This window comes from Mycteria americana, chromosome 1 (genome assembly GCF_035582795.1).
Source record: "Mycteria americana isolate JAX WOST 10 ecotype Jacksonville Zoo and Gardens chromosome 1, USCA_MyAme_1.0, whole genome shotgun sequence".
NCBI classification, from domain to species: domain Eukaryota; kingdom Metazoa; phylum Chordata; class Aves; order Ciconiiformes; family Ciconiidae; genus Mycteria; species Mycteria americana.
Window position 1 is genome coordinate 137,116,453 of NC_134365.1, and position 12,833 is coordinate 137,129,285.

Sequence of the window (12,833 nt, forward strand, 5' to 3'; positions counted from 1 at the left end):
TATACCTAGAAAAGCAGCAGGATAGTCTTTATGCAGAAAGGCATTGGGCTTGCTGGAAAAGCATCTCCTGAAGTGGTTGCACACACTGTGAAACCCCAGAATTCTCCTGGGATTTGGCCCACAAAATTCCAAAGGGAAAAGTAATTTTTCTGTAAGATGGTCAAATTAAAAAAAAAACAAAAAACAAAAAACAAAAAACCCACAAACAAAAAACCAAAATAAACCCCAACCAAAACCACCAAAAACCCCCACCCCCCAAAAAACACTTCTTCAGCTTTCAAAATACAACATATATGAATTTAGCATTAAAGAAGTTAGATGCTTACACCATGTGCATTTGACCCAGTTTCCTCTTTTTAATCCTGCAAATTCTAACATAAGCTACTCATGAAATATTCATAAAATTCCTGCTGTTGCAGAACATCTTCGGCCTGTTAAAAGGTAATCATGCTTATGTGAGCACAATTGCTAGACAAAAGTTAGCTGACTTTTGAGGACTCATAACAACTTATATAAAAACCTCACTTTCTTTTCCCCACAGGGCAATGAAAAAAAATTTAATGATAGATGCTGCATGCTTCAGCCTTCTCTAGTGTCGCTACCCTAAAAGAGGGCAATACTAACAGATACTCATAGGTTTTTATGTGTATCAGCAGGTGACTTGTACTATTAGGCTATTCCAGAATGACTGCCTTTCTGGGAGACCGCCCCGCACAGACCGTCTCTTGCTGTTAGAGATGGCATCACTACATTAGCTCCGAAAGCGAACCCAAATACAGGGGAAGGCCTCTTTCCAAAATGAAAGCAAGTACCCTGGGACAGAGCAGCAAACAGACAAATGTCATATTTGCAGGTGCACGCCCCAGAGCTGGGTAAGCTGCATGCCATCGCTCTTTGAAAACAACTCTTCACACCCTGCGCAAAAGCAGAGGGAGCTGGAGGGAGCAGGACGAGCCCTGCACAGGTCGCCTCGCTACTGAGCAGCTTGGTGGCATTCACACCAGGGTGAGCAACGTGCAGCAAATCTCAGAGACAGCACTGTGGAACGGCCATACCGGTACTAGTAAAATAGATTTAAGTATATCCAGTATCCATATCGCATGTATTCCTGTAAATGATAGCATTTTTACGCGCTAGTTACTCCCACAAAAATAGTGATAAGGCTTTCAGTTCAAAAATCATGGCGCTCTACTTAGCATGTTTACACTTTAAGGTGGATTATCTGCATGGAAAGCTTCCAGGACCATTTTTCTGCCCTATTTTGGCAATTACAAAGGCCTGATAGCACTAACAGGACACCACACTAGATAAAAAACCAGGTTTTCCAATCTGAAGCTAGATCAGTATTTTAAAACAAACACCAGGCTGTAATGCTACAGTCTGAGAACAGGCCATGCCATCCTATCTGGCCATGCCGCGCTGCCTCCAGCCTCCCTAGCAGACAACACAAATCTTCAGCGCTTTCATTACCCACGGTACTGAAAAATATCAATCATGGTGACCATCCAAGTAGCTCCTTTACTTGACTTATTTGATCTAGGAAGAGGAGACTGGGAAGATGGGCTGGGGTGAATTGTATGAGGTTTAACAAGGCCAAGTGCAAGGTCCTGCACTTGGGCCACAGCAACCCCATGCAACGCTACAGGCTTGGGGAAGAGTGGCTGGAAAGCTGCCTGGCAGAGAAGGACCTGGGGGTGTTGGTTGACAGCCGCCTGAATATGAGCCAGCAGTGTGCCCAGGCGGCCAAGAAGGCCAATGGCATCCTGGCTTGTATCAAAAATAGCGTGGCCAGCAGGACTAGGGAAGTGATTGTGCCCCTGTACTCGGCACTGGTGAGGCCGCACCTCGAATACTGTGTTCAGTTTTGGGCCCCCCACTACAAGAGGGATATTGAGGTACTGGAGCGTGTTCAGAGAAGGGCAACGAAGCTGGTGAAGGGTCTGGAGCAGAAGTCTTCTGAGGAGCGGCTGAGGGAGCTGGGACTGTTTAGCCTGGAGAAAAGGAGGCTGAGGGGAGACCTCATCGCTCTCTACAACTACCTGAAAGGAGGTTGTAGAGAGGTGGGGGTCGGTCTCTTCTCCCAGGTAACAAGTGATAGGACAAGAGGAAATGGCCTCAAGTTGCGCCAGGGGAGGTTTAGACTGGATATTAGGAAATTTTTCTTCACCGAGAGGGTTATCAAGCATTGGAACAGGCTGCCCAGGGAAGTGGTTGAGTCGCCATCCCTGGAGGTATTTAAAGGACGTTTGGATGAGGTACTTAGAGACATGGTGTAGTGGTGGTTTTTGGCAGTGTTAGGTTTATGGTTGGACTCGATGATCTTAAAGGTCTTTTCCAACCTATATGATTCTGTGATTCTGTGATTCTGAGACCAAGGAGAAACATAAAATGATCATAATCCAGTCAAACCTATGGGAAGTAGGTCTTTAGCTCACCACACACAGCAGCGGGGGAGGATGCCAAAATTAGGGTGGAACAAATTTGGGCCCTTGGGATCCTTTAGAGCAACCTGTAAGAGCAATGTGCTGCACCTCTCTCACCCAATGATAGTCACCTGTCCTCTTGTTTCTTAGTATTGAAGAAAACTGCCATAATACACTGGGCTGCTGGGTGCATGCTATTTTTTAAAATTAATTAATAATAGAACAGCAGCATATAAAATTATATTTCCTGAAACATTTCCATGTCAAGTACTTAATTTCATTTCCATTCTTTATAGCTGTCTTCCTTCTTGGTTTTATACGTCTATCACTTTACCTTGGGTATCACCTCAGACAAGCTAGACCTGTTGGGTAAAAAAAAAATGTACTCCTCCTTCTCATCCAAATCAAACACCTTCATAAGCAGTGTCCTGAAAGAGGGTGGTTTTCCTGGGTCCAGGTCCATTTTGTACCTTTCTAGCCAAAGTGAAACTAGATACCACCTACACCAAAGGAGGTTGACCTCATCTCACGCCAAAACCCTACACACCTTTCATCCCGTGATCAAAAGGGCACCCAGAGTTTGGTCGCTCCTCTTATTTCAGTCACCGTTCCCACAGGGAGAGAGAGGCCTGTGTTGCTCGGCTTGCACAAAGGGTGCAGCCCTAACCAAAGCCAGCCTAAATCCAGGCTGACCTGGATCCACATGGCCTAAATCCAGGTTCTTGCTTCTGTTCTGCTTCCCCGCCACCACCACTACCGCCCCTTCTGCAATTGGGCAGGGACCATCCAGGGACTCAAACTGGGAGAAAACTCTGATAGGGTTCCTCGGTAGAGTCTGCCTGATGTGTTTGGTATTTTTCAAGTGGATGCACTGTTGGATCAAGGGAGAGGCTGGTTGCACGGCAGATTTACATCCATACACACTGCTTCAGCATGCTTAGTTCCCAGGTCAGGTTTAACAAAAGCCCAACCAATTCATTTTATCAGGAAGCAAAGGATCTGCAAAAGATAAGCCAACAGAGTGAATCATTCTCCAGTTCCCCAAACTACCCAAGGCTTCGGTTCCTTAAGTAGTTTGGGAAGCTGGCATTTTCACCCTTCCACTCTGACGCTATTTGAGAGGTTTTTGAGATACTTTTCCTGCTTCTGTTGCCAAAGGCAGACCGCAGAAAAGTTCTGTGTCTAAGCTGATTTCTGTTTACCTCCGTCTTACAAAACTTCCCTTCTTGTTCACTGAAATTGGTACTTCGATATCCCATAATACCGTTCTCTGCACTCCTTCATTTATTTACATTCCTGACAACAGCGCCAGTAAGGTGATTGTGAAATAACTGTTTTTCAAGATATCTGATTTCTTAATTCTCACTACTATGTCTGCAGATAGTTGAAACGTGAAAAAAAAATTTTAAAGCTGTAGCCAGGAATGTAAATTTAATGAAGGATTCTAGTATTTTCCAGGGATCTGTTTCAATAATTCTTACTAATGTCTCCTCAGAAGGTAATAGCGATGCGGAAAGAGATTTTAGAGTCCTGATATTAATTTTGTTATCAGGTTTGTAGAAAGACTGTAGGAAGCATCGCCAGAATAACCTCTCTTTGCACAGTGAGTTTTGGGAACCCGCTCAGCAGCAAAGCTTCCTGCGTCCCAGCGAGTGATACACACACCTGATGTCACAGACACACTCACAAGTGTGTTTCATGTGCTAATCATACAGAACATCAGTCCTACCTCAACTGCATGGAAAATTATCCAAGTAATTTTCAAGAGATTAGGAAGAGATACAGCCAGACCTTAAGCACTTAATGCTTCTGCACTATGAGCTCGCAGGTGTGACTTCATTTAGGACATCGGTGTGCTTACATATTTGACGGGTCACTTTCAAATCAAACAAGCAAGACGCTATTAAAGGTGGTTTTTATGATGTCTTTTTTTAACACCCTATCCATGAAATGCAGCATGTTTTATGTAAAAGCTGTAAAACAGAATTTTTTTTTAAACACCTGTTTTCTGTTTTGTGTCATATATCCACAACAGCTGTATTTTTAACTTCCTGTCCCTGATTTTCCCTAAACCATTCCATTTTCTAGCTACTGTTTTTTCTACCCCTTCCTTTTCTGTGTATTTCTGTTTGGGGACTGTTTCTCCCTCCTCCCTTAAACGAAACTATTCATGATTTTGTTCCCTCTCACTTCACGTTTAGCTTCGTTCTCCACCCACAGGGAGGCATGGTCCCTCCACCTACCTCCCACAGATCCATGTTGCCAGAGCTTCTCACCTCTGGAGATCCCGGTGGGAGTGCTGGAGGCTCCGGCACTTGCCACCTGTGCCCATTTCCAACACAGATCGACTCCGAGCAGGCACACGAGAGCCGGGAAGAGCAATGAGCTACCACCCACCACCCCTCCAGTCCCACTTGCCGCTCAGACACTTCTTGAGGACAACTGCATCTCCAGGGTCTCCCACACAAGGGAGGCAACTTGTCCCCCTGTTCCACATGAGAAATAGAAGATCCTCTCTTGTTTAACCTGTAAAGCTATTCTATGATGGACCAACATTTTTTCACGGGACACAGTAACCCACATGGGATCATGAATATAGGTCAGTGGGGCCGGTAGGGCCAGTCGAGAACATTTCAACCTGAACAATTTTCAGTAGAAAGGGGTTTTTGGATTAAAATCTCATTTTTAACAACCTGCAACAGAATGAAAACAGACTGTAAACCATGCCTCAATCCCAGAAAGACAAGAGCTAAGATTAGAAAAATGGGAAAAAAATAATTTAAAAGAAGTTCCATTTACACAAATTATCAAGCAACAGTTACACTTGAAAGGCTGGTAAGATTTACCCCAGTTTGCACACAAGTACTCTCTGGTCTCAGCCCTTAGAGACAGACATAAAAATTTAAAAATCTAAAAACACAGAAATAAGTTACCCCATCAGATTCCTATCATGTAATAACCATTCATCCATTTACGTCCTCACTATTTTCTCCAGCCTATTCAACCTTAATTATGTCCTTGTCCAGTTCAGCAAAGAAATAAGTTACATAGTTGTAAACACATAAATCCTTCATAAAAAATTCTAAAAGGCTGAGAGGCGTAAAACTCTTCCATTCAAATCAGAGGGAAGACATTCATATTTTATTCAGAATAAGCTCAGTTCAGTGATCACATATATTCTGAAGCAGAACAGGACTAGAAGAAAACAGCAACTCCAGTAACAGATCAGGAGCCGAGTCCCAAAAGAACAAAATCTATTCTCTGCTTCAAAAACATGTTTTTGCAACATTTATGTTAAGAAAGCATTTCACAGTATTTTCATTGAAGTGATACAGTGCTGGAGAAGAGTACGAACAGCAACTCAATTTTGTGTTCTCTATGGTTTATGCATAAAAGACGTTTTTAATTTAAATCGCAATTGTTGTTACAACTCTTACAACTAAAGATATTAACTTAACTCTGCACTCTTAACTCGATGAAGCTGGCAATGTTAGAGCTCTTGTATACCATGCAAACGATATTCAGTGAAATGGCATATTTTGCTGATGGTATTTGCCTTTATCGCTATTCTAAAATAAAGGTCCTTCAGAATTGTCATCTTCCTAATTTAATGTTTTGGTCTGATTAATAAACACAACACAGTAACATGCAAGACAGCATAGTACTACATCATGACTAATATCCAGCCCTATTACCCAAGAAAGTAGCTGGATTTTACTAAATCACAACCAATACAAGAGCAATGAGAGGAAAGGGTCCCGAAAATTAATTACTTAATTAAATTAACTGTGGTCTGCATTCAGCATAAAAAAGGACATTACTATCCTAGGTTCCCCTTGTCACTTCGGCTTTGAACCAAAAAGTTAGCTGAAAAATCTGTAGTTATGGTAACACAAACAACCTGCTGCATAACCCCTTAAAAGCTTACCTTTAGTAACTAGGACTTGCAGACAGGTAACCTCAATAGACACAGGTATTTCCTAGCAAATACAATTAAGCATAAAAGAATACAGAAGATAACGCCGTAATCATACTTATCTAGGTTAAATTTGGCAGGTTTTTTAGTACCCGGTTCCATGTGCCCAAAAGGGAAAGTCACCTGCATTTGGCTCACTAAGCTAAAAATACGATGTAGCTGAAAACAGATTGCTGAAAACAGCTGGAAATAGTGTTAGGGTAACTATTTGGACCTCTTTGTATCAAAATATGTATGACAACGGAGCAACAATCATTTTAATTCTCCAAATCCTCTTTCCTACCGAATTACAGAACTGTTTTATTTGATACATGGACTGAAAACATTCAGAAATACATAAAATTCAGCTGTGGTTGGGCAAATATGAAAAACCAAAGACATCTCAGCACACACTAACTATTCAGAAATCTCCACACTGGGCAAATAAAACCCACCAAGCCTGTACATTCAAGGAAAGGTTGTGCTAACTGAATGAAGTAATGAAGGTTTGATGAAGAAAAGGAAGTAACAAAGAGTCTTCTTCAAAGGTATGAAAAAGAGGATAAAATGTAATGCTGAACACCAGTCTTCCTCTAGCACTAACAAAAATGAAAGGGTGCAGAAAGAAGTCTGTACTGACTGCGTCTTACGATAAAAGTACCACTTTAAACTGTGTGGGAAACGTGTATATGAACCCCCCACAGAAGTGATGTGGGGACACATTGGTATCACTTACAGGAATGCTGATGCACACCAATAAACCTGTTCCCTTGTTCCTTTTCTGTGAACACTACATTTAGAGCAGAGGGGATGTATTCTTGTTTGGCAGCCATCACTAGCCCAGCAGAGATAAGTAGAGGTTACAGATCTGACTGCAGTTAGGAAAACATCATCCCTAACAGAAAACACTGCACTTTCAATAAAATGCTAGTTGTGTTTCCCCCTTACCAAGCGTGATACTTAACGCTTCACATTTTAAAAGGGAGAAAAAACCCAAAAATACTAGCCCCATGCCTCTGGCTGAAACCAGCACCCCCAAAGGAGCGAATCCAGGTTACAGTGAGTATTTGCTTACAAGCCGACATAAGAAATGGTGCCTGCATTCCACGCGTTCTTCACTGCAGGGACAGCCGCAGCAGGAGGCGAGTTTCAAAAGCAAATGAGTGCCGAAAATCTTCAGTCAGAAATTCATTTGTAAATAGTCATATGGCTGTTTTGATTAATTACACAGAGATATTCAATCTGCTTCCATATCAACATGAAGCTACACTGTTTATGACAATTTTGTTGTTTCATCAAAGCAAATTCCCTTTTCCAAACAAGTATCCTTTGTTCAACAGAACTGTTAATTAAAAAAAGTTATGCAATTCAGAAATTAAACTAAATGGGAAATAAAACGTATTTCAGAGGCATCTGAATCAATCAAACAAGACCCAGACTGCTGTCACTGCCCATAATTGCCCAGAAGTAAAATCTTTAGTAGTTGTCATGGGTAGAAAACGTAACCGAGCAAAACGCCAGAAGACAATGGATGCATTTTTGGGTTTTAATATTTAAGCTGAGACTTGCTCCAGTCCAGAGTTACCCCAAGGCAGACCCTAGCTTACTGCTGCTGTTGGGGATAAAAGGTGGCTGAGGGCCTTGCTGCAGGACCACCAGGCTCTGAGCTGCGGTGATTTTGGCCCCCTCAATACCTGCTCCCTCACCCAGATGGCAGGACAGACGGAAGGGAGCACGAGGAGCCCCAGAAAGCAACTAATTCTGCAAGCAACCTTTGTGAACAGTGCAGGAAAGCTTTGCGGACCACAGGCTCCCAGGTCTTACTCTGGGAGCTCTTGGGTTGTATTTGACTAGACAGTGGGCTAGAGAAGAAATGAAGATGTAAACCAGGTCATGTATGCATTTAAACTGACATTTCTGTTTCTGCTTAAAGCCTGCTGTTGTCTTTCCAGGAACGCATAAAACCTAGCCAAGTATTTTCTTAATATATATGTAGGCTAAACGCCAGGGGTTATATATTCAACAAAAAGAAATACATTGAGAATCTAGCAGTACTGAATTCTTCTCAGATGCTAACATAAAGACTACGTGATTAAAAAAAACCAGAAGAGATTTCTGTCTCTTAACATCTCTTAACAGAAATTCACATATGGACTTTTCAGAAGGTGGGGTCCTTCAATAAGTTCTCTTGGGTTTTTTTATGTTTTTCCTGGGTAACACTAGTTACAGCATGCCAGAAGAGTGCAGCTATGGAGTATGAATGAAGGCTCCTCCTTCAAGTGCAGTTATGTCCCAATTCAACAATTTTAAAGCACAGTTTCTGTGGCTAATGCATTGCTGGACATTCCAGCCATCACGGATAAATGTTCTCTGTGTATACTTGCCAGGAGAGGGGCATCATAAGATGGCAGCAAACATGATACAGCAGCAGTAAATGAAAAACAACCAAAAACACCCCCCCAAAAAAACCAGTGCCTGCTATAAGGATCTGCCACAGTCTTTGGCTGAAGTTACTTGAAGAAAAGAGATTTTTCTTCTTCTGCCCTTTAAAAATGAAATAAGCAAAAAACCACTCCAAACCACTGATTGCTTTACAATTAAAGAAGTGATACCTATAGATCAACATGACCAATGAGGAACTGAAAATAAAACTCAATACTACCGAGCACTCCTTTGCAGGTGTGGGAGCAGATTACCCTCCAAACTCCCCAAATCAGAATTATTTCTGAACAAGAATTAGTAGGACAAAAACTAATGTACCAAAGTGGGATTATTCTAATCATGTTGGATATACCCTGAAAGCTATTAAAATGGTCGATTTTACAGTCTGGTTTTCTGTACTGACACTAGGCAATATGGTGGTGCTAGAAGGGATGGTCATTCCAGCGAATTTTTGTGGTTCAGCTGTGACAATGAGACTATTTTTGAAAACCTAGGAAGGAAGGAAGGCAGGGAGAAAACGTAAAGCAAAAATTCAGTCAAGAGTACACTAGGACAGAAAGTAATCAACTGACCTCTGGACAGACACACATCAGGTTCGATATTTATGCCAGGCTGTATTACCCCAATAGCCAAGAAACCTAAATAGTACATTGCCACTACGTCATCTATATTGTAAATCTGTAACTGTATCTTCCGATGGCAGATGGAAACTCTTCCAACTTCACTTTTTATACTGTCAGCAGAAATACGAATACAGCTCGTTATTATACAACTGTATGCAATTCACTTCACACAAACACGCACACACACTTTCTTTTCAGCGAGGCTCTTCAGTTTAAGGTGACAGTGCTCAATCCCTCTGTCTTCCTACAAACCGCCTTTTCAGAAAGTGCAAAGTGCACCTCGGTAAAGAGTTTGGCTCTGAAACAGTGACCGCTCCCTGAGGAAGAACTGTTGCTAGATGAAAAAGGTAACCAAAAATGATGAGACTGGAATTTCTACTGAGAAGCAAGATCAGTAGGGAAAAGGATGAAAAAAAAGGATGAAAAAAGTGAGGTGGTCAAAACAAGAGAAGTGGAAGAAAAGAAAGCAGCTGTATAAAACCACATTATCAATAGGATGTTGCAGAATAACAATTATTCAGGGCTTAATGATAGGAAAGAGCATGCACATGTTTCGTCATAGAACGAAGAACTGAAAATATTACTTCCAACACAGACATTTTACTTCAAAGCAGAGCAAAGCAAGCACCATGGTACTTGGGCGCGCTGGGATGGGTTGATTTAATCCCCTCCTTCTGACGACGCAGATTTATTTGAACTGGAACCCTCCTTCAGGGTGGCCTAACAAGTTCTTCCTTGAATCCTTCAAAGCTACAAATTCCTCCTTATTCTTTCCCAATGGGTATTTACATTTTTGACACAAAACAGAACAGCTCCATTAGAGGAAGATGACCACACAAATATTTAGCATTGCCATCAGGGGACATCCAAGAGAGCAAAAAATGACAGGCCAATACCCTACAGGTACAGGAGGAAGCTGAACCTCTGGGAGACCTTCCACATTTCTGCAATTTGGTAGCACGCTATACTTCAGGTTTTGTCAACCTAGAGCCCATTTTTGTTCCAACTATAAATAGCCATAAATTTGAACCAAATATGAAGAACAGTTTTAGGGTGACCAAAGCGCTTTCTTTTTTTGCAAGCGATCAACTGCCTATCCTTACTTAATTGCCCCATTTCCAGTAAGGAAACCCTCCAAAAAGTATTGATAGGACAAGTCATCCTTTCCTGCACTCACTGTAACACTTAGTTTGTTAAGTTGGCCAGAAGAAATCATTATGTTACTTCAAAAGCAATGGTGACTTTCAGAATGATCCATTTCAAAAGCAAGATGTTACTTTTCCTTCACAGAAAGACTTCTTTGAGAATTTACATTCTCCTTTCATTTGTGTTCCAAGAGAAACTTAAATCCAAGTTTACTTCCTTCCAGTTATACTTTTTATCTGGATTCTGAGAGGATTTGCTGCCTTAGAAAATGTGTACTTGGCTCTGTTTGGGGTTTTATTTTGATGTATAATGAAATCAAAATTGGAGGCAACACATCCCTGAACAGGAACCACAGTCAAAGATCAGGAATTGCTTCTCTGTGTAAGGCAGAAAAAAATTAAAATGTTTATTCCTATTGAGTTTCAGGGTTCAGCACACATAGCAGGAATCTTGAATTCTGTCTGGTGTTGGCACAAAAAAAAGTCCCACATAGCAAAAGGTGAAACTCTTTCTTTTCTACTCCAACAACCACATTAGAGAGCCCAGTTAAAACATTCCTTGACACAGTTAAATCTCGGCTTTCTTCTGAAGCATAACATGACCATATTTAACCTAGGCCTTGAGTCAGATGATTGGTGTGCACTGCATAAAGCTCCAGTCTGGTTCAAGGACACTGCTAAAGCACAGTGATGCTGGGTGACTGCTGCCCTGGACAAGCAGCTCCTCTTTCCACCGCTCACTGGGCAAGGCAAAAGGAACGCTCAAACACTAACGCACCGGAGAGCCGTCTTCTTTCAGTTCACTCCAGCTACTATTCTACATTTTCCTTCTCTCCCTTCAACATGCACCCGTGTCAAAAGAAATTACCCTTTCCTTTTACCCAAAGAATGGTTTCTGATTGCCCCCACGCATATGGAAGACTTTAACATCAAAAATGTTTGCACACTACAAATTTCACTTTCTCCCAGTTTAAACATTAAGGGTTTTCTTCCTGCTTCTGAACTACAAAAAATAAACAGTACTAAAAATCAAATATATTGTAGTTACTGATGAGAATTGTCTAAACAGCCAGACTAGTTATAAACAGTCAGTGATGACAGACTACCATATGTTAAGCTTCCCATTATCATGCCAGAAAACATTATAATCACCTTAATTACAGCAACAGTGATTTTTCCCCTCAGTGGCGATGTAATGCAAGAAAGTGCAACTTCTTCTATCCTGTAGTGTATTGCTGTCTATAGCAAAGGCGAGCATATGCACATACTATCAAGCATTTGTGCAAACAGATCAAGTCACCAAGTATGCAGCCAACCTGAATGGTCTCAAAAGGGGGAAAGAAAGCAAACTTCACCTGGTGTGTTTTGTTGAAATATTTTGTTCAGATCCAAAGAGGAAGCTCTGGAATGTGATTTTTGTGGCCTTGGAGGTGGAGTAGGGGGCTCTTCTCCCTTTTTCATAGCATCTTCTATTGATGTGCTAGAATAAGACCTAAGGAAGAACAGGGGACAAAAAAAGCAGAAAATATTTATTTTTCAGAATATTATTTCAGAAATTCATTTTAAACGACTACAGTGAATAGTACCTAAAAATACACTGACCAGAACTCACGTTCACAGTGGAAATTCCTTGCCCTAATGACTAAAAGTTACCCCTTATAAGAAAATAGATTTATTTGGCAGCAGAGGGACCTACATGCCTGGGGAAAGGCATGGGTCATGCTTACAGGGCTAGTATTTTTAAAGGCCTTTTATATCACAGCTTCAGGCCTTCTTACATAACTTTAACTATCAACAGGATACTTGTAGCAACTATTTTGAATAAACCTGAGTAAAAATTCAACCCCCCCTTACAGTTTCTGTTGCCTTGCCCAACTGTGAGGGTAGTGTCTATACTGGTATAGCTTCAACCCACCTCTTGCAAGTATACATTTTGTAATTTATAATATTCTAACTATCAGAATGATTTTTTTTCATAGCAAACAATCACCAAATTCCACAAAATCCAGAAAAACTGAATGGCTCCAGAGTGATCAACACTGGTCAAATACATGTCTCAGTACATCTTTCTAGGGCCTTCCACAACCCATTAATCCCAATGCAGTGCATTTCTAAGAAATTTGATTTTGCTGAATAGCGTCCAATATTTTTCAGCTGTTGTAGTTACCAGTTTTTCTGCAAGACCAAGAGCTTTGTTCAAAACCAGCACTGACAATGTGAGATGTTACACTTACTGTAACACATT

At 41.3% G+C, this 12,833-nt stretch overlaps 2 protein-coding genes across 3 annotated transcripts in view; one reads left to right on the forward strand and one right to left on the reverse strand.

Annotated features, from left to right (window-relative positions):
* The window catches only part of RBBP7 (RB binding protein 7, chromatin remodeling factor), a 459,800-nt gene that overhangs the window by 341,693 nt on the left and 105,274 nt on the right, over positions 1-12,833 (forward strand). The window lies entirely within an intron of this gene.
* REPS2 (RALBP1 associated Eps domain containing 2) overlaps positions 1-12,833 on the reverse strand; it is a 99,218-nt gene that overhangs the window by 21,281 nt on the left and 65,104 nt on the right. For both annotated transcript variants that reach the window (XM_075491894.1, XM_075491893.1), the window contains exon 13: positions 11,944-12,080. In XM_075491894.1, the coding sequence (XP_075348009.1) occupies positions 11,944-12,080 (137 nt within the window). The remainder of the gene's footprint in view (positions 1-11,943; positions 12,081-12,833) is intronic.